General features: G+C 46.0%; 1 protein-coding gene across 1 annotated transcript in view; it reads left to right on the plus strand.

Annotated features, from left to right (window-relative positions):
• The window catches only part of LOC8034195 (inactive tyrosine-protein kinase transmembrane receptor ROR1), a 51,373-nt gene that overhangs the window by 4,965 nt on the left and 25,912 nt on the right, over positions 1 to 20,496 (plus strand). Inside the window, exons 2-4 of the mRNA XM_042289420.1 lie at positions 13,393 to 13,448; positions 15,358 to 15,543; positions 15,575 to 15,742. Coding sequence (XP_042145354.1) covers positions 13,393 to 13,448; positions 15,358 to 15,543; positions 15,575 to 15,742 — 410 coding nt within the window. The remainder of the gene's footprint in view (positions 1 to 13,392; positions 13,449 to 15,357; positions 15,544 to 15,574; positions 15,743 to 20,496) is intronic.

Genomic DNA, 20,496 nt, shown 5'->3' on the forward strand with positions numbered 1-20,496 from the left:
ATTAATGGAGACCATCAGGGCGCCCCATTGTTCTAGCTTGATTGCGCGTGTACGGGGCTCAAGGCATCTAGCCTTGAGGTCTACCCCCTATCCTTTCTATATAAGCCAATCAGAGCTCGGCTTCGTTCTGACGTCACCGCCACTCCTGCTCAAGAGGCAGACGACTCGCTCTCCGCATAGCGACCCCGACCAGTGGCACCCGGAACGGCGGCCCGCCGCGTCCCACTGGTCCCGACCATCTTCTTAGCGCTCCTTGGCGAATCAGGTTGCGACACTGACCGATGAGAACATCCAGGGACCAACCTGGAAACGAGAAATATACTAACCCACGCCCCGCATGAGTGCCAATGACGCCACTGGTCCCGACCATCTTCTTAGCGCTCCTCGGCGAATCAGGTAGCGACACTGACCGACGAGAACATCGAGGGACCAACCTGGAAACGAGAAATATACTAACCCACGCCCCGCATGAGTGCCAATAACGCCACTGGTCCCGACCATCTTCTTAGCGCTCCTTGGCGAATCAGGATGCGACATTGGCCGATGAGAACATTGAAAGACCAACCTAGAAACAAGAAATATACTAAACTAAAAACCACGCACCGTATGAGTGACCATAGTTCGTTTCATTCACCAGCCCGAGGAAGTGTGAACTTTGTGTAACACCGTGTAACGTTACACTAACCGGCGTTTCATTATAGGACGCGGTTCCAGTTCACGTCAAACAAAGCAGGAGCTCCGACAAAAGACTCTCTCGTAAGGGTAAAAATCGCACGCCCCTACGCAAACACCGTAGGAGTATATCGTCTTCTTTCTCTCTTTATTTCTTCCTTTGTTCCCCTGCATACATAATTCCCCTCGTTCCATTTTCTACCATTCTAATTATTCTCGCAAAATGAAAATGTGCGACCACGCGAAATGCGTACACACGGATATGCGTGCGTGCGTGTGCATTTGTGTGTGTGTGTGTGCGTACGTGCGTGTGTAAGTCTGCCTTGTGTTTGCACACGTCACGCCTTTCGCGAGAAAAGAAATATATTATCCCCTCTAATTCTCGCGTGTGTATGCGTGTGTGTGTGTGTGTGTCTCTTCGTTGTTTTGTTCTCATATCTAGCGTTGGCCTATGCCCGTTCTTGTTCTTGTCTGTTCCCCAGGCATTCGGAACGTGACTCTAAAATTAAATGTTTTCCGCGCGCGCTCGCGATAATAATGATCATTAAGCGCGGCGCTTTGCAATTGCCCGTTTCGCGTATTACGGGGTGATTATGTGTGGGATGGGAAATAAATATGCGTCGGATATCGCACATCCGAACAAAGACGTCTATACCAGGTCCGCGAACTATAAGGCGAAATGATTGCGTTCTTATTAAAATTCTCGCACGTCCTTATGCAAACGACGCGAGTGCTAAGTTGACTTCGCTGCGTCCACTGATGAAATTATCAGGTTATTCTATTCATTTTTTTTATCTGCACTTTAAGTGTTTATGACTGGGGAATGAGATTTTTTTCATAGTAATTAATAAAAAAAAAGTGAACAAATAGAAGTCGCGTTCATTGCTTCTGTTTGTTCGTGCTTGCCAGAGGCGCGCGAGCGGCGGAATCGCGTACGAGCCCGGCTCTCAGTGTACGGGACGGACGCGGGCTTTCTCTGCACCGATAGCTTAATTTCCCGCCTCCATAAGTGCATGTCTGCAATATTTACGTGACCATATAAAGAAAAAAAGAAAATGAAGCTTGCACCGTTGCTGTCAATATGAGCTAAAACACCCGATCCATCCTTTTTTTTTTTTTTTTTTTTTTACAGCGCAGCCGTTAATGGCCAGTTTCCTTAGGATCGTGTCCCCCGCAAAGAAATGAAGACACTGTACTCTGGACACCTACCGCCATCTATGAACGACGGTGGAAAGCCACATATCTAGTTGCCGCCGTCGCTCATAGATGGCGGCAGCCTTTCCACTCTGGCTTGCCGACGTGCGGCCGACCATTACTTTCCACTGTACAGCTCCGCTGGTCTTCCTTCTTCACCAGAGTGGAAAGGCTGAAAGTTTTTTTCTGTGTCTGCGGTCCGCACAAGGTTTATTATTTCTCAATAAAAATTGTACGGCTAATTGCCCGAGCAACTGTGTTGCGCAAGTAAATTATTCTTGCATCAGGTCACATGACGAAATTTTCCCGCTAAATTTAGCGGGGAAATTGCGTTGGTGTGTAGGTCACGCAACGTTAATTTCCCCGCTAAATTTATCGGGCAAATCGACGCCACGTGACCAGGTGTCACGTGACTTGTACGGCAACTTAGTTTCTTTTCTAAATTTAGTGGAGAAACTGAGTTGGTGCGCGGAGGTTTGTGACGTCCCATGATGCAACACTGCGCGCGTTGCATTGTGGGACGGCACAGGCCACGGCTTAACGAGATGCGGTCTCACAAGATCCGGAGCAACCAGCCAAAGAATGTTTCACGTTAAAAGCAAAATGTCCGAGGTATGGAAACTCAACTTGAATTTCCCTTCCTAGACCGAACCGCAGATATCTCAAAAAGGCACGCCAAAGAAGCATACATGAAGGACTGTTTCCGCTCATATTGACCGCGACCGTAACCTTTTGACGAACGTGCTTGACTTGGGTAAACCTCTTTGTCTTTTATTCAAAAGCGTAAGTTACTCTTTGATAGATTTTTTATCATTATTATTACATGGCATACGTGCGTGCGTTTGCGCATGTGAACGAGTGTTTATGAGTACTCGCCCGCTCCCGCGCATATGTGCTTAGAGGTGCAGCTTGGTGAACCCCCTCAAGATAACGCCTTTCGAACGCCGTACTCAATAAATAAGGAGTTTTAGTCGATCGTTTCGATGACTCCGATAAGGTTACAGCTGTTACTCCGCCAATGCCTTGCGTAGGCATCGTATCGTTATCAGAACCGTCCACCGAAAACGCCCCTAGCAATGGGGATTTTTCGTATATCGCACGCTGCGGATTGCGGGCCCTGCGGGACTGTGCGCCCGATCCGCGCTCAAAGTGACGGCACGAGCTCCCGCTAGTAACGCGGAAATCCCGCCTGCGATCTGCGAAAAGTCCCAATAGGTAAGCGCACCAATCGGACGAATCAATTAACGTATCGATCGTGTAAGCAAAGTATCTTATAAAGCCTTTCGCTCTATACGTACCTGGCCTCCTCCACACGAGACAGTGCAGAAATCTCTGATATTATAGACATTGCTGGCAGCTGTAGTGGCGGTGGTACGCACCCCCATCCACCCGATCCCTCCCCTCCCCCAAAATCAAGTAACAAGCTCAAAGGGGTTCGCGGTTCGTTCCCAGCGCACGGTTCGCCTGCGCCGGTGAAGCGGAGAAACCCGGCGGCTAGACCTATAAAGGGAAAAAAGGGGAGAGGGGGGAAAACTGATCACGGGAAGGGGGACAGTCTGGCTGTTGTCTATATTCCATTTTCGCCTGAGCTGACAGTGCGGTGGAAGCTACGCGCTTGCCGGACCAATCACCGACTTCCTCTTCATCACCTGGTCCCTCTCTATCTCTCTCTCTCTCTCTGTGCGTTGGTAACTTGGTATGGGTGGGAGTGTGATCACGTGGGGAAAGGTAGAGATACGACTGGTTCAACGATCGCGTAGCTTCCACTGCACTGTCAGTTTTGGGGTGAGGAAGCGGGGGAGTGGAGAGGGGAGAGAGGCACACGCCAACTATGTTGACCGAGGGAGAGGGCACTGCTCTAACGTTGATCACGGGCGAGGGGAGAGGAGGGGAGGGGGTGTTCTTTGTGGTTTGTGTCTGGATCATTTTGGGCCCGAAGAAGAGGCGCCCGAATTCATCACGAGTACGGCGGCTGAAAACAAAGCACGTTCGTCAGGGACCGTGTAGGATACGGACCGACGGACTCGCTCGTGATGGAGCTTTTTTTAGGGGCCATATTTGTGTCGTTTTCATCCACCTTTTTTTATCTTCTTATCTTTCATCTTGAGCTCGCGAACTTGCGGAACCGACCGTGTACTCTGGCATCATTTTTTGTTTTTCCGACATTCTTTTCTTAGAGACAAGCAGCCGTTATATTTTGTTCTCTTCCTTCCTTCGCCAATATTATTTTTAATCAGTTCTTTTTTTTTTGTTATTCGTTTGTTGTGTGTGTAGACTTCACTTCGCTCCAATCACTAGCGAATCCGCTAGCGCGCGTACATTCGGGTTCGGCGACCCTTAACAGTGGTGATAAATTTAGACTGAATGCCACGCCGCCAGTCTTCGAACGAGCCTGGAAAGAAGTCCACCGACCTGTTCTGAAAATTGCTACCGTTTCGGAGACCGACAAGAGTTTCGAAAACACGGACAACAAAACGCTCGGGCGACACGGGTCGTCGAAGACACGGGCGGAAGACCGACAGGGTTTCGGAAGCAGCGGAGTTGCGACAGGGGGTGGTTTCGGAAACGTGAGTATAGGAAAGAAACAGTTTCCTCATCTTCCTCGATTCACTACGCTCGCGCTTTTAGTGACCTCTTAGTGACCCGCGGTCACACTGCCCATATATTTTATAAGAGACGGTCTGCAGACACCGTCTGTGGCGTCTTTCTTCTCTGTACGACTGTACTGTACCAGAGCGGTCGTAGGAAAATTGTACCAATGGCTGGGCAATTGTGTCGCATACGTGAAACGTTCTTGCACCGCGTGACGTCAGGTCACGGAACGCCGACTTTCCCGCTAAATTTAGCGGTAAAAGGGAGTCGGTGTTTAGGTGTATGACGATCCCATAATGCAACACTGCGGGCGTTGCATTATGGGACATCGCGACTTCAGGAAATCCGGAGCAACTAACCAATGAACGATTCACGTGAAATCTTAATTATGTGCTACATAATAAAAAAAGAACATGATGACCGACCAACTTTGTCCCAACTCTTCCCGCTAATCGATAACGATTTGTTAACAGATAACGCTCACCGCGGCGAGGTTCGAGATAAAGACGACCGGAACAAGCGGCGCGCAAACCAAATTAACTCAATAGGCGGTCTGGCTTAATGATAAAATAAATGAGAGTGGCAAAAGGATGCTAACAAAAAGAAACGTGGCGGCCGAATAAAACTTTCCAGACTTGCCGTAATGAAGCCAAACTCTTCCATCGATCCTTGTTTTTCTATTGGTTTCGCTTTAGCACGCACTGGTTCGGAAAAGCAATAGCGAGAACCAAAATGGCGTCGTTTATAAACCCGAGGCATTTTTTCGCTTAGATATATATACATTTTCGGGATTCGGTTTTCTTATTATTATTTTTTTTACTCCTTCAGTTTAATATTGCGCCAGCTTTTGGCTCATTTGTTTATTTTCGTTCTGATTACTTTAAATATTTAGAATTCTTGCTGCGTTCGTTATACGCGTATATCGTAAATGTTATTATAATTTGGTTTTGGCTTCCGTCGCCAATGAATTTAGGGTTTTCTTTTGAATGCGAGATTCGGTATTGAATACGGGCTTAATGAAGCGTCTTACTCCTTTCAGAACTTGTTGCTTCGTATCGATTTTGTCTTTATTTTTTGTCGTTTCACTTTCGATATCAGAGCAGTCACTCGTAAATTTCTAATGAGTCTCGAAAGCACTGGCCGCGCGATGGCATACATCAAACGTTTGAATTCCGCATGCGCGGACGAAGCAGGTATGCCACGCATTTCAAAAACGAGCGCGAGAAGAAAAAAAAAGCAATAGCACGCGCACAAACACACACATACGGCAAACACTCGAGGAAACTAACGAACAAACAACAGACAAACATCTGCATCCTTTTTGCGCACGCTCTCTTTTTTTCCGATTTTATTTTTGAGTTATTCTATATCCTTAGATGGCACGTGCGATTCCTCTGCACATTAAAGACTTTTTTTTTGTGTGTGTGATCTTTTCTCCCGAAATGCGGTTTTGTAAGACAAATTACAAATAAAAAAAATCACATTTTAGAATCAAATAATGAAATTAACGCCGTGTGTACGTGTGCGTGTGTCATTAGCGAGTGTCTTGGACGTGTTTTCCAAGTTACCAACTTCTCGCGTCTGTGAGCCCTAACGTCGTTTTACACTCGGGGGCTGGCGAATGCTGCTGCGGCGGGTGGCTTCTCCGCAGTTCTTTGGAGTTCCGCGTCGAGCACGCTTTTCAGGGGCTTCGCGCGTACACGTCGGAAACAGAACCTCAACCTGCTCTTGGATAGTTTTACTGTACAAGCTAAAAGAAGCATTTGGGATAGCGGATATTAACTTTCTTTTAAATGCTCGATTTCTCTCCCGTATTTCGTGTGTTCGTTTTGTTTACTTGCAGTCGCGGATGAAGAAAACTTTAAGTGTATATCTCGTGCTTGTTGACTGCTCCGCTCGTTTTATATATATATATATATATATATATATATATATATATATATATATATGTGTATTCTAATCATGACACCGAAAATATTTAATTATATTCAGGATATCCCAATAATTCGTATTTTAATAGGAAGCAGGAAATTTAGCTTCTTCTTGTTTTTCGTACTGGCGGTTAAGTCCGGTTAACATTGGATACGTATTAAACATCACCGATATACGTTATAGCCACTAAAAGAATAGAAAAGCTACGGGTCGACAGATGGACGGTATCTAGCGCCTAAATGCTAGATACCCGCACACACGTATCCTGCTACTACATGAAACACAGAAACAAGGGCAATCATCACTCAGGGAAACGAAACAAAAAGAAAAAAAAAAAAGCACACCGATGCTCACTTACGCGGAAATGCTCTTCCAGAAACACCGAGAACGGGTAAGCAGACAGACAGACAAACAAACAAGCACAGATGAAACCCAACGCACGTACGTACAAAGAAAAAAACAGACACACACACACGCGAATAGATATAAAGGTAAGATTGACATGGCATCTCGCCCAACTCGAAATAGCCCAGATCAGGAGGAGGCAACATCGGAACGGCTAATAGCTCAGCAACGCTATACCAGCGTCCCGAACAACACACACATACAAAACAACAACAACAACATATTTTTTCTCTTTTTCCGCATCGAGAGGTGTAACACGCCCGCTACAACACATACCAGACGCCCGGCGAGCGCAGCAAGTGCACAGCAGACAGTCCACAACAAAACCGCGCGTGGCTCCCAGCGCAGCGCAGCGACATCATCAACAAGGGCCAACAACACATCTACACGCAAGCAAGCCAGCGCTCTAATGTGGCGTGTACGCGCGCACACGTGCACACACATGTGCAAACACACATAAACGCACACGGACGCGCGCGCACATACACACAAGCACATAAGGAACACTGGAAGGCGGCCTTATAGACACCGAGGAGCAAAGTTCCCTAAGTGAAGTGGACCGTACGCTTAGTTGCTCCCTTTTTTCCCTTTATTTTCCTATTTTTCCCTATGTTAGTTTGTTCTACCCTCAACTTTATATGTCGCTATTTCCTACTCCGTTTCCTTTTTTCCCTTTATGCCTGGTTCTTTCCCCAGATTGACCCCCGCTGCCCTCTGTTTCGTTTTTTTTTTTTTTTTTTTTTTTTTTTTTTTTTTTCCGAGACGCTAGGGGTTACGTATTCGAGATCACTACTTTATTGTGTGTTTTCTCTTCCCTTTTTTCCCCTTTCAGCTGCCATTTTTTTTTTCACTCTTTCTTGTTGTCCTTTTTTTTTTTTTAAAGTTGCTTGCACGCTCTCATTTGCTGAACTCTCCAATGTAAATAAATAAAAAAAAGGTTATTTATTTATTTACTGACCGAACAGGGTTGGACTCATGGAGCGAACATGCGACGAACAAGCCACGTAGTTCGCTCGACTTTGCACGTGACGTCATGAACAGTGGCCCTTGCGCCGCGCGCAATGTCAATGTGCCGCCGGGCGAAGTTCCTCTCTTGTTCGCCGCGGCCTATTCGAGGCTAATTGCCATAATAGTGTTTGACTGCTTTATGGGGGCTTACGTCGAGTAGAGAAAGGTCTTTTCGGACAATGCCGTTGGCTTAGGTTGCGTCATGTTACGGGAACGTACGTCAAATTACGACCGGTTGCCCCTGGGACATCCGTGCCATCAATTAAAAACATCTGTTTTGGTGTGTGCAGTTTTTTTTATTCAGATTTTTTTTTTTTTTAGTTATTGTATGATAGATGCTAGACGATATAGGAAATACAATGTTTAATTTGACTGTGAGTCCATTTTGTTTCATCAACATGAAATATAGAAAAACAAATATTATGCGGACAGAACATGCCTTAAATTTGTAATAACTGACCCGTATCAAATGATATTTCTTCAGCTGGATCGGTCAGTTGGTAATACTTGGCCGTTGGTAATACTAACCGTCACGCAACGAATCTTGCAAACTTGTGTTGCTTTAATGAACGATGATTCTTTAATATCCCTGAAATCCTTCACGTAGTCTCTTGTAAGCTCGTTTTCTTCTCCGCTAGTTCTCCCACTCTGCCGTGCGACTTCTCGAAGTAAAGTGGTGAGGCAAAACCTTCCCCCCCCCCCCCCCCCCCCCCGCCACTGCCTTTTTTGTTGGACGCTTTCGCTGTTACGAAAACAGAATCCCAGCTTCCTCTAAGAAGTCCAAACTGAACACTAGAACAGAGGCTTTTGTCGTGGCCGAAAATTACGATGACCCATTGTTCCGAACAAGACTTGACGAGATAAACGGTAAGCCCCCTTTGCGATGCGAGTAGTCCGAGATTTGAAAGAAAACAGGAGAGGCCGCTTTCCTCGATACACTAACCCAAGCATATTTGTAGAAAAAAGTTTTTTTTTCTTATTTGTCTTTCCTTTCACCATCGTGGCATCAACATTCGTAGTTTTTCGGAGAACTCCGGATTAATAAATAGTTCACCGGCGAGTGTTTTTTCTTTTTTTTCAGATTTTGTCGAATTTATCTGAAAACACGGAAACCTAGTTATAGCGTAAGTAACGTAAGGAAATATGAGCAAACGACTCTCTATGAATGGCCATGTGATCCGCCTCGGAGTCTAACTACAACTTCTTTGTTCATCAGTCGCCAGAAGCCATCATTGGACGCCTCACACCGTTCAATCCCTATTCCTGCCCGTTTCGATCTATACGTGAGTGGCATCCGCGGCTTGCGGTCGTGTATCACTATACTGCGCGGCGCACGCTAAAGACCCGAAGCTAGCAGTCATATACTGCAGTGGCTACATTTCCCATCTATAGACCTTTGCAGAAATCGCCTCCTGCGCGCTGCCATCTTTGTCTGCTGGGCTGTGGAACGCCTTCCAAGCATGCGCTGTTGATCTGCTGTGTGGTATATCAGACGCTGCGCATGCGTCCACAGCTCAGTGACTCAGCATTTTTCGCCCGCTCGCTTTGTTCGAGACTGCTGCTGGAAAGGTCTATACAGCGTGTAATAATGTCGCCATATTCTGGCCGTCTAAACAACTAGTGGTTTTTGCCGTAGATCATGAGTGGTATAAGTGACCGGACTGTCTCGGAAAGGGTCAGTAGAGAAAATGTTAGGACAAAAGGCGCTCCGCCATGTCCGTCACTCACATGTCATCCAGCGTTTATGAGGGCAGTCCCTTGGTAAGAGCCGCTCCTAAGTTAAGGCGCCGAGACGGCTTGGCGCGGGCTGCCTATGGGCGCTCGCGCGAACTCCGGATTCGACGGGGTCCTTCGCACGGCCCAAACTCGCGATGGGTAGTCGCCACATCCCACGGGTGTGCCTATAGGCTCCGTCTCGCTTCAGTAGACCAATCTCAGCAAGAGTTCGGCGCATGCGTGACGCTTCCATAACTTTAGTTCGGAGGAGGCAAACTGTAGTGCACGAGAAGGCTCGTGCCGTCTCGTGCTCTATGCACGCGCAGAGCTCCAGCGAGGTTGCCGCACGTGCAGGAAGACTGATGCCACAATGCAAGACTCGAGGCATTGCGGCAGCGGTGGCGTATATAGTCAAAGTGGCTGGTGAGATCGGTCTAGTTTGACTGCGACCCACGCTGTGAACCGACGGAGACATTCAAACAGCGCCAGAAGCGCGTCGTCAAGGCGTTCCTTGTCCTTGAACGCGTTTTCTATCACTTGCTAAACCCAGAGCCGTGTATAGAGAGAGTTTGGTCAATGGGAGGGCGCGGGCAGAGCCAGGGCGTGCTCCAGACGCAGAAAGTGGGCTTGACGTGCTCTCTTTGCCCACCAGAAGCCGAAAAGAATCCCCTAGCGGTGGTAGCGAGAAACTGTGTTAATTATAAGTACATGGTTTTAATAAGCGCGTAAGAGTTAAATGTAGTAACCCTTCCTGGTTAAAAATAGGGTGCACGTGAAGTTTCGAGTATGGTCATGCAGAAAAATGTAAGAAACGAATCTGCCGCTCGAACTCTGTTTTGCTCGGACAGAGTGTGACCGCTCGGACGGCAGATTCCCGGCCCTCGGTGCCTGCCGTGCGGATTATGTCGATCGTTCCGCTAGTCGCGCTCTTCCACCATGATTTCGGATGACCGTGATTGAAACGTCACGTGCACCATATTTTCAGTCACCGAGAGTTAGTCCGACGCCCTTATTAATTTCGTTTCTGGCGACCACCGCCAGGGTATCATTTCCGGCTTCTGGTTGGCCGCATTCGAATTTGTGAAGACGCCCTGGAACACGCCCGGCACTCCTCCGGCCAATGGCGCCTTCTCATTTGTCTCCTATACTTCCAAATGAATGGCCAAACTCTCTACCATATCTCCTATATACTCACAAAGCCTGGCAGTTCGATGACGAATCCATAGAGTGCCTGGTCGCAGATTTGGATCGCGAGGATCTGGTAGCACAGAGCATTTCTCGGAAAGTCGGGTCTTCAGCGCACAGCTTTTCCAGCGGCAAGGACCCGAAACATAGTTTTCAAACCCGACGAGAAAAGAAGCGGTAGCCCGACGAACGCGAGGAGCACGAGCGGACATTCCATCGCTCGAGACAAGTGCGTCTCGGCGTCTCGCCGCAGCGGGGCGCTCCGTTACACGACTCTTGTTTGCCGCTCTACCTTTCCATTTTCAGCGGTCGCGTCACGTGACGATCTGCCAGGCTTTGTCAGTATAGACGAGGCTATGGTTTTACACACGTGGTTTTACATATACGGCTTTTACTTTACATATAGGGCTTTGCAGCTCGTGGCACGTGTCTTGCGCGTTTCCACAACAATCGTTGGCGGTACTGGTAAAAAAACGCCTTTATCAATGTGCTTTAGTTCACCTCTATTAGCGGGGGGATGTTTTGGTGGTGCCTTCATATAGTTTCCTCTCGTGACGTCATTACCTTGCGAACAACAAGTTCCATGGTGTTTGTAATGAGCAAGGTGGACGTTTGAAATTCTTGCGCTCTGAAAGTGACACCGCCAACACCGTCGAAATTGAAGTTCTTGCATTCCTCTTATTTCTGTCGATTAGATATCCTTTGCTGATGTCATAGTCAACATTCGGCCAATTGTGGAAGGCTGACCAGAGCGATGCTTTTGATCGAACCCGCTAGCTCTCGTGCTTGTGACATTGGCTGCTGTCTCAGCTTAAGGGCGAACGAAGTATAAGCACGAATCGCGCTTTGTCTCTCAAATGCCAGCACAGAATTAAAATCGATGCCGGCGAAACACACGCGTTAAACAAACGAGTTGAACAAGAACTCGGCCAGTAAACGAGTAATCCTCAATAAAATTAGGGGCTTAAAAAGAAAAAAAAAAAGATGTTTAGAGCGACGCTGGCACATGCAAATGAAGTTTCTCCCTAACGCCAAGCGTGTATATATTAACGTCCAAATTGAATGCCTTCCGCGTCTCAAAAAAAAAAAAAAAATAAAAAATAAAAAAAAAAAAAGAGCAGACATTTTGGGGACGTCAAAATGGTGCTGACGAGATGGGAAGGGTGCATCGGTGTATACGTACGCTCCGTTTGGGATTAGGGCGGACCACGTCGTGACGGTACGAGTGATCTCAGCCAATCCAGAGTCGCGAAGGTACCACGTGACTGCGTCCATGCGCCCCTCTCCAAGGGCACATGACATTCGCACCGCGTTGGAATGGCTTCGATGGCTTGTGGAGCGTTCCGTATGCTATGACCGTAAGTTGAAAAAACAAACAAAAAAAACATAGCGGCGAAAAAACATGGTATAGCGAGAAGTTTACGTTTTCTCGCGTACAGTGATCTAAAAAGACAAAATACGACGCAAAAAAAAAAAAAAAAAAAAAAAAAAAAAAGTTTTTGATTCAAAGAGTTTTGGATTTCTTAATAACACGTTTCCGTGCGCGTGTCCCAATGCAAACTAAGTATAATAAAGAAAAATACGTACGACGGAAGTAAAAAAAAAAAAAGTAAGGAAAAAAGTAAGAAGTAAAGCTGTACGTGTTTGCATGGTAACGTGAGACAAGATCTAAAGAAAACAAGACCCAGAAATGTTTAAACAAAAACTAAAAAAAAACATGCTTAAGATATAGGAAAAAACATACATACATAAAATTCCACGTATAAATTTTCAATGTAAATGCCGCATTGAAAAACCGATAAAAAAGATAGAAGCTAACGAAAAAGGCCATCTCATTTTGGAGAGGCTGAAATATTGAACTGGCGAAATTGGTTTGCTGTCGAAAAAAAAAAAGTTTTATTTCAGCTTTTTTTGCTATTTTAATGTTTCTGTTGTTGCAACAACAAATTAAACGTCGTCTATATTCAAAAAGAAGAAGAAGAAAAAAAAATCGGCGTACCGTTCTATTTGTGCTTATGGAGACGGATGCATTACGACGGCAAATGCGATTCTTCGTACTTTTGAAGTTGAAATATGAAACTGAAATGTTAAAAGTATGTAGGCTCCAGGAGTGGTACCTAAAACCTAAATCACAGTTACACGGCACGTTAACTTCGAGCAAACTTTTTCGGAGCATCTTGAAGAATCCAGAAAGCTTTCGCACTAAAAGATTGGCAGGGAGCTTTTTATCCAGTCTTTTAATGCACAGTGCAGTCTTCAGGAAGCAATACTTAAAAGCATGTTTTTGTAGTCAATACCCCCTATTTTTTTGTATGCGTTTGCCCGCTAAATTTAGCGGAGGAAAATTAGTTGGTGTATAAATAACGTGACGAATTTTTTCGCTAAACTTAGCGGGGAAACTGAATTCTTGTATAAGTCAAGCGACGTCAATTTCTGGGCTAAATTTAGCGGGAAAACTGAATCGGCGTTTAGGTCACGTTACGTTGAGCCACGTGACTGCAATTTTCCCGCTAAATTTAAGGGGAAAATGCACGAACGAACGAACCAAATTTTTTGGGATTAGGGAATCCCGTTAAAATAATTTAAGCATTCTCTCTTTAAAAACGAAAGTCACTGATTTTGGACTTGTGTCATTGGCCTTGCCGATATTTTCTCGTCGTTGACGTGTCATTGCTCTTTTTGTCACAGGGACAGTGGCGGCCCTTCCGGCGAACCCGAGAAGCCCCAGAGAAAGAAAGAAAAAGGTCAGTGGATACAAATATGTCTGAAGCCGACACAAAAGCCAACATTCCTCCTTCGGGTGTCAACGGTGCACAGCAAAAAATTTCACGTAAAAAAAAAAATGCTTTGGATCTCAAGACGTATATAGTTGGTCTCACTAACCGAAAACTTATCTAACACTGTCCATCGACATCTGATGTTGGCAATCAGATAAATCATCGGCATGCAGTACAGCCTGATCACAAACATGTTTCATGTGTCAATTGGTGACGATCAAGCGTAAAATAATGGCTGCATACACTTTGTCTGCTGCCATGTCTGATAGCCTCGTGGCAAACTTCCAACGAGACGCAGACCTCCCCTTCTCGCCGACATTCGTCACCAACTCATTGAAGCACCACCCTTTCGGCCCACTGCGGCGCGCAGCAGTTCAGAGAGCGACCGCGGCGTGTTAGAAAGGTGTCGCTTCAATTGACTGGTGACATAAGTTGGGTGGGAGGCGGAGTAAAGGCCGGTTCACACATTCGCGTTTGAGTATGACCAAGTGCGTCGCAGCTGCCACCGCTTACGACGAGGGATTCACGTAAACTCGGTACGTTGAGATAACCGTTTTATGCGGTCCCTCCAAAAGGCCAAGGATTCATTCAACTCACGCGGTATAGGGTATTCACTGGACGCCATATTTGAGTGCGCTGTTCCCTGCCCTGAACGCTCGCCGTTAGCACGCACTCAGCAGCCGCGGACTTGGCTATGGCCGCCAGTGAACCCCCGGGGACAACTTTCTGTGGCATTTCCGATCAGAGGAGGAGCGCGTGCACAGCTTTATTCAGCCTTCATGCACGCGCCTCCGTACCTCTGACTGCATGGCCAAACAAGCCGAAAAACTTGCCCTCTCTAAGACCTCCTAGAAGACAAGGCCTACTTGTCGTCTCCTGTCGAGACCGGTTATAGCGAAGTCGGTTATATAACGAAATAGCAGCTACAGCGAAGCGATCACGATTTCCCATCACTTTTTGCACTTTGTTATAACCAAAGTCGGTTATAGCGAATACAACGAAGCGATCACGGTTTCCCATTCTTTTTGCACTTCATTATAACCGAAGTCGGTTATAACGAAATAGCGGATATAGCGAAGCGATCACGATTTCCCATTCCCCCTTCCACTTCACTATAACCGAAGTCGGTTTTAACGAAATAGCGGCTACTGCGAAGCGATCACGATTTCCCGTTCCCTTTTGCACTTCGTTATGATCGAAGATGGTTATAACGAAATGGCGGATATAGCGAAGCGATCACGATTTCCCATTCTCTTTTCCACTGTGTTATAACCGAAGTCGGTTGTAACGAAATGGCGGATATAGCGAAACGATCACGATTTCCCATTCCTTTTTGCAATTCGTTATAACCGAAGTCGGTTATAGCGAAATAGTGGCTACGCTGAAGCGATCACGATTTCCCATTTTCTTTCGCATTTCATTATATTATAACCGAAGTCGGTTATAACGAAATAGCGGCTACAGCGAAGCGGTCACAATTTCTCATTCCCTTTTGCACTTCGTTATAAGCGAAGTCGGTTATAACAAAATAGCTGATATAGCGAAGCGATCACGATTTCTCATTCTCTTTTCCACTTCGTTATAACCGAAGTCGGTTATAGCGAAATAGCGGCTACAGTGAAGCGATCACGATTTCCCATTTTCTTTCGCACTTCATTATATTATAACCGAAGTCGGTTATAACAAAATAGTGGCTACAGCGAAGCGATCACGATTTCCCATTTCCTTTTGCACTTCGTTATAACCGAAGTCGGTTATAACGAAATAGCGGATATAGCGAAGTAATTTCCGATTCCCGTTCACTTCGTTATAACCGGGCTCGACAGTATATGGTATTGCTCTTTCTGACGAAACGTGTCCACTCTCAAACTCGCAGACTCGTTCTCGAAGCTCCACGTCCGGCGTCCCCTGACCAACATGACCCGGGACAGCGGCGACAGCGTCCGACTCAAGTGCGAAGTGGCCGGCGGCGCTGTGGGTGCCAAGATCGTCTTCAGCTGGTTCAAGAACGACGCGCCGGTGCAGGAAGAGCGGAATCGACTCGAGATACGACAGTACCCCCGTCGCCGGCGGCGGCGGAGGGGCCGGTTCAGGTTCTCCCGGTTCGGGTTCTCCCGGTTCGACCTCGGCGAGTGCAGCCGGCTACGGGTCCCGGCTGAGGATCGTGAGCGCTGACGTTCACGACACGGGCTACTACCGCTGCGAGGCAAGCGACGGACGAAACGTCGTCGAGACCACGGGGATACTCAGGGTGTCGGCCGGTGAGTAGTTTTCTTCCGCTGTAACGAGCCAGGAAAATCGGCGCCTGCACAAAGAAAGCTTGAACCTTCACCGAATGTGCACTGATCAGGTCACTTTTACTGCGAAAAATTCCGAGAGGTAGTTCTCTTCCGGTAAAAAAAAAAAACACAAAAAACGGGAGTAACTATTTTGCCAACGTCGAACGCTTTCTCGGATGACCGAGTTCCTAGCAGTATAGTAAATACGTTTATTGAAAAAAAAAGTGATTATGTCGTTGCTTCTTTGTCAATATTGTGGGGAAGGAAATCAAATGTAGGGGATCAGGCCTGAAGAACGAATAAAACTGACCAGTGATGGCAATTCTGGTTTTCTGTGAGCGTTGTTGATGCTTTAGCAGGTTCACTCTGTGAAGCTTGAAGCCTGATGGCGGTTTTTCCTTTCTCGTCTCTAGCGGCGTCCGTGTAGTTTATCATTGTATTTTCTTGCTTCTTGAGCTGCTCGATGATCTCCTGTGTTTCTTGCTCGCAGCTTTCCTACGGCCGGCTAGTTGAGTCCCTCGATTCCTTGAAACTGTCTTGAACTCTACCATGCTTCATTTTCCCACGGGAGTGGCGGAATACGTTGCTGGTCACTTGCAATGTTATTTCCCCTAGAATATCCCTGCCATGGCAGGTTTTTTCTAGCCTATTTTCTTTGACTAATTTGCATCTCTACCATGTTGAATATACCTGAGACTGGAGCAGAAAAGAACGCAAAAGTCGAATGAACAGAAAGGGACAGGACCACGTCTCAAACTCAGCCACCAGGTCTATCCAGTCCTCCTTCTTATATAGCCCGCAATCAGCCACCACCAACACAAAGGGGCCACTCCAACCAGTTCAAACGCCAAACCCTCCAATGAGACACCACCAACACATCTCTGTCGCTATTTTTGATATCGAGTTGACCTGCGCTGCCTGGCGAAGGTCTTCTATCGGTGTTATTTTCGATAGGCCAGCGATTATTCTCATGGCGCCGCCCTGTGGAGCTCTTCAGTTGTTGTTGTTGTTGTTGTTTCTCCGCCTTCGTCAGTCTCAGATAGTTGTACCCGTAGACGGCTTTGGACACCACTAGAGCTCCGACTAGCCTCCATGGAAGTTCTTCTTGCGCTCCACGTGATTTGTTTTAGGTGCCCTTCATCTCATTCCGTCTCTCCATTGCGTCGTCCGCTGTTTGAGCCATCTCGCGGCTCCCCCGTCCTGGTCAAATGTGAGTCCCGGGACCCTGCAGGTGCTCGGCTGGTGCTGAATTTGAATTTGCTCCGTGGTGAGTTACGTGTTCAGCATATCGAAGCTCTCGCGCGCTTGTGAACGATGTTCACGATTGCCGCGTCTTGTCTGTAGATCCTCGGAGTCCAGGCCTCCCGAGGAAGGCCGATTTGATGCCTATACGGACTCGCTGGAGGTCTGCTCAGCGACGCTATGCGAAGAGCAAGTCGTCTGCTTCCTGCGCTGGGGTTTCGGTGACGTCAGAACGATGCCGAGCTCCGATTGGCTTTGATTGGAAGGATGGTAGACCTTAGTCCTAGATGCCTCAAGGTCTACCCACTATTTTTTTTTTCGATCAGCCAATAAGAACTCGGCGCTCCGACATCATGGCAACCCCTGTGCAAGAAGCAGACGAACTTGCGCTCCACATTAACTTGTGGCGCCACCATCTCGCCATAGGCGCATCGAGCAGACAACAAAGCGCGCGTCGTCTGCTCGCGTTTCTTCCACTTATGACGGACCCATTTCATTGGGTCATACAGAAACGGCCTGCAGACGTATTCATGCAAACATGTGTGAAGTTCCAATATGTCTGAGACGCCGATAATCCTGTCATCAGGCCTGCAGCGAACCCCATCTTTTTTGGTATGATGTATGAGCAGACAATTCCAAGCATGACTCCCGACTGGTGTCCCATGTGTGAAAGTATGTGCACCTTGCGCGGGAACGTAACTCTAGCAAGCTTGAAAATGCACGGGTTTGTCCGCACGAGCAGAAACATGGCGGCAGCCAGTGTCCTCGCTTGCAATCGTCTGCTTAAAACTTTAAAAAAAGAAAAAAAAAAAAAAACGTCGATTTGTTTTTTATTTTTATTTTTCGGGCAACTAAGTTTAGTAAGAAATATCTCGCGCAGCGTCAAAACTATAAGTCACACTTCTTTTTTTTTTTTTTTTTTTTTTTTTTTATTTTTGGAGTTGGTGTTATAATTGTTCGGGTATCATATATGCTGCTATGGCAGGATAAGCGTGGCGTCTTACACAAGAGGAGGGGGTATGCAGGAGACATTATGATATTATATTATACCGGGTGTTCCCTTTTAATTCGAACGGATTTATTACAAGAAATCTGTAAAAGATGCACTGTTTTAGCAGTGAGTTATACGGCCAGGGGGACATCATTTAGGCGGCTAATCTTTGGGATAAGTGGGATAATTAACTAAACTTCCTTAATTAACTTTTTTAATTAGTAAAAATACTCACATGGTTGCAATTAGGAATACGCTGAGCATAATCGAAAACCAGTATATCAGTCAATTGTAGAACGACTTGAGGCTCGTGGGAAACTCGGGGGCGCGCCAAAGTTACTACTGGTAAAACAGGCGCAAAGCTAGCAGTGGCGAAACGCGATGATAATCTAATAATCCACGTTATGCCACTGCTAGCTTTGCGCCTGCTTCACTAGTGGTAACTGTGATGCGCCCCCGAGTTCCAGTCCCGCTAGCTTCAAGTCGTTCTAAAATTAACTGATTTTTTCGATTATGCTCAGCGTATTCCTAATTGCAACCATGTGAGTATTTTTACTAATTAAAAAAGTTAATTAAGGAAGTTTAGTTAATTATCCCACTTATCCCAAAGATTAGCCACCTATTTGATGTCCCCCTCACCTCCCCAAACTGTATTAGTGCATCTTTTACGGATTTCTTGTAATAAATCTGTGCGAATTAAAATGGAACACCCGGCATATCATAGTAGTACTACACCATATTATATTTCGCTCGTTATGCTTTAGAAGTAAGCGGTGTTTTGGAGATGGCCTTAATCGTGAAATAGGTCCGGAAGACTGCCATTGGGGAAGGAAGAGGGGAAAGGGTAGTGAGGGGAGAGGGGGAGGGGCAGGAAGGGATGACACCTCTGCAAAGTCCGGACAACACTCAAGTCCGGAAGATTTAGCGTGCGCTATGATCTCGCCTGGACACTTCCGGGAACAACCGGAAGTAACCCATCTCTTGACCCCCTCCGGCGCCTCCTTTTTTTCCCCAGAAAAAGGGCAAGGGATGACCACTTCCGGTTGAACTAGCCCAGCTATCTCTTCCATCATCATCATTTTTCCCCTCTTTTTTGTATGTTTTTGTTGAAAAACGTATGTTGGCTTTTTCATTTTGTTTTAGTTTACTTGTTTAGGAAGGACGTCTTTCGCACTGCCAGTCTGGGAGTGTGTTTTACAAGGTTAAAGGCGTCAAAAAGAAAGATGTACGCAACAAAGAGTAGTTTTCGAATGATTTAATGTTCTTATTTTTATTTTTATTCTTTCAATAAGCGTACGTTTGTGTAACAAGTCGAACTAAATCTTCAAACTGTAAAGAAAAAAGGAAAAAAATTGACAGGTTGTTAGTAGCTTTCTTATTTATCGTCTGCAAACCTTTGCCATCTTTTTTATATATATATATATTTTTTTTTTATATTGTGATGGTCCGTACTTTTTTTTTTTTTTTGAAGGGACATGTTTATTTTTTGTCGAACGTGTTCCTCGTATATCTTGTTCGCACAAAAAAGTCAGACACGCTAAGCACACAAAATTAAAACAAGATGGAAGCGCGTGAAGCGAACAGGATAGCAGACGATCATTGCGGACCCAAAACCCCGGAACTAACAACGCTCTTTCTTTTCTTCCTTCTTTCAGTCCCTAGTATATTTATATTAATCCATATATCAGATCTGAAAGCGATCCCCATAAGCTGACGATAAAACGCCCTTGTAGGCCGCCATTCTTTTCTATTTTTGTTTTTCTGTCATGGCGTTGCCAATCAGAGCGGAGAAACTCGGCAACCGGAAATGACGTATATTGCATCTCTCTAGTTCCGCCCTCTCTTCTGCCATTATCGCGCTGAAGCGTTTTGCATTCTGTTTGTGACGGCGTCTGTTTTTTTTTTTTTTTTTCTCCTTTTTTATGCATATTTTGCCTCTCTTGGTTTACGTGACAATTTTGTTTAGTTGTTTGGGCCTGTTGGAACGGTCTAACGGAAAAACCGAAGTGAATTTACGACCAAGGAAGATCATATTTTAAAGTCATTACGTCTTATCCGAGTTGAGCCTCATTCGAAACTGCTAAATGAACCCCCCCCCCCCCCCCTCCCCAAGCAAACACACACACACCGAAAACTGAATGTGAGCATATATGGACACGCAAACTCCGGTACCCACGTCAAAACTCCTATGTGCGCTCTTACATGTATTTACTTAAAATTTGTCTGGTCTCATTTAGCGTTCGATATTAAGTCAAATACGGGTCCATAAATTTAATGCATTTTTATCGGTATCTAAAAGAAGCTTTCACTAGCTGTGTCCGGTTTTTTCAACTATACAATGTAAACGAAACTCAGTTCATATAAAGTTCTTTTCTAAATACTTCTTTTTGTGTGTGTGTGTGTTTCGGTTTTTAACCATAAGGAAAGCTATAGACAATATGATTTACGTTGCGTGTTTAGGTGATGTTTTATTCGACCACAACGTGAACTGTTCCGAGCTCTG

The sequence above is a fragment of the Ixodes scapularis genome, unplaced genomic scaffold, assembly GCF_016920785.2.
Source record: "Ixodes scapularis isolate PalLabHiFi unplaced genomic scaffold, ASM1692078v2 PGA_scaffold12__126_contigs__length_90152505, whole genome shotgun sequence".
Lineage (NCBI taxonomy): Eukaryota > Metazoa > Arthropoda > Arachnida > Ixodida > Ixodidae > Ixodes > Ixodes scapularis.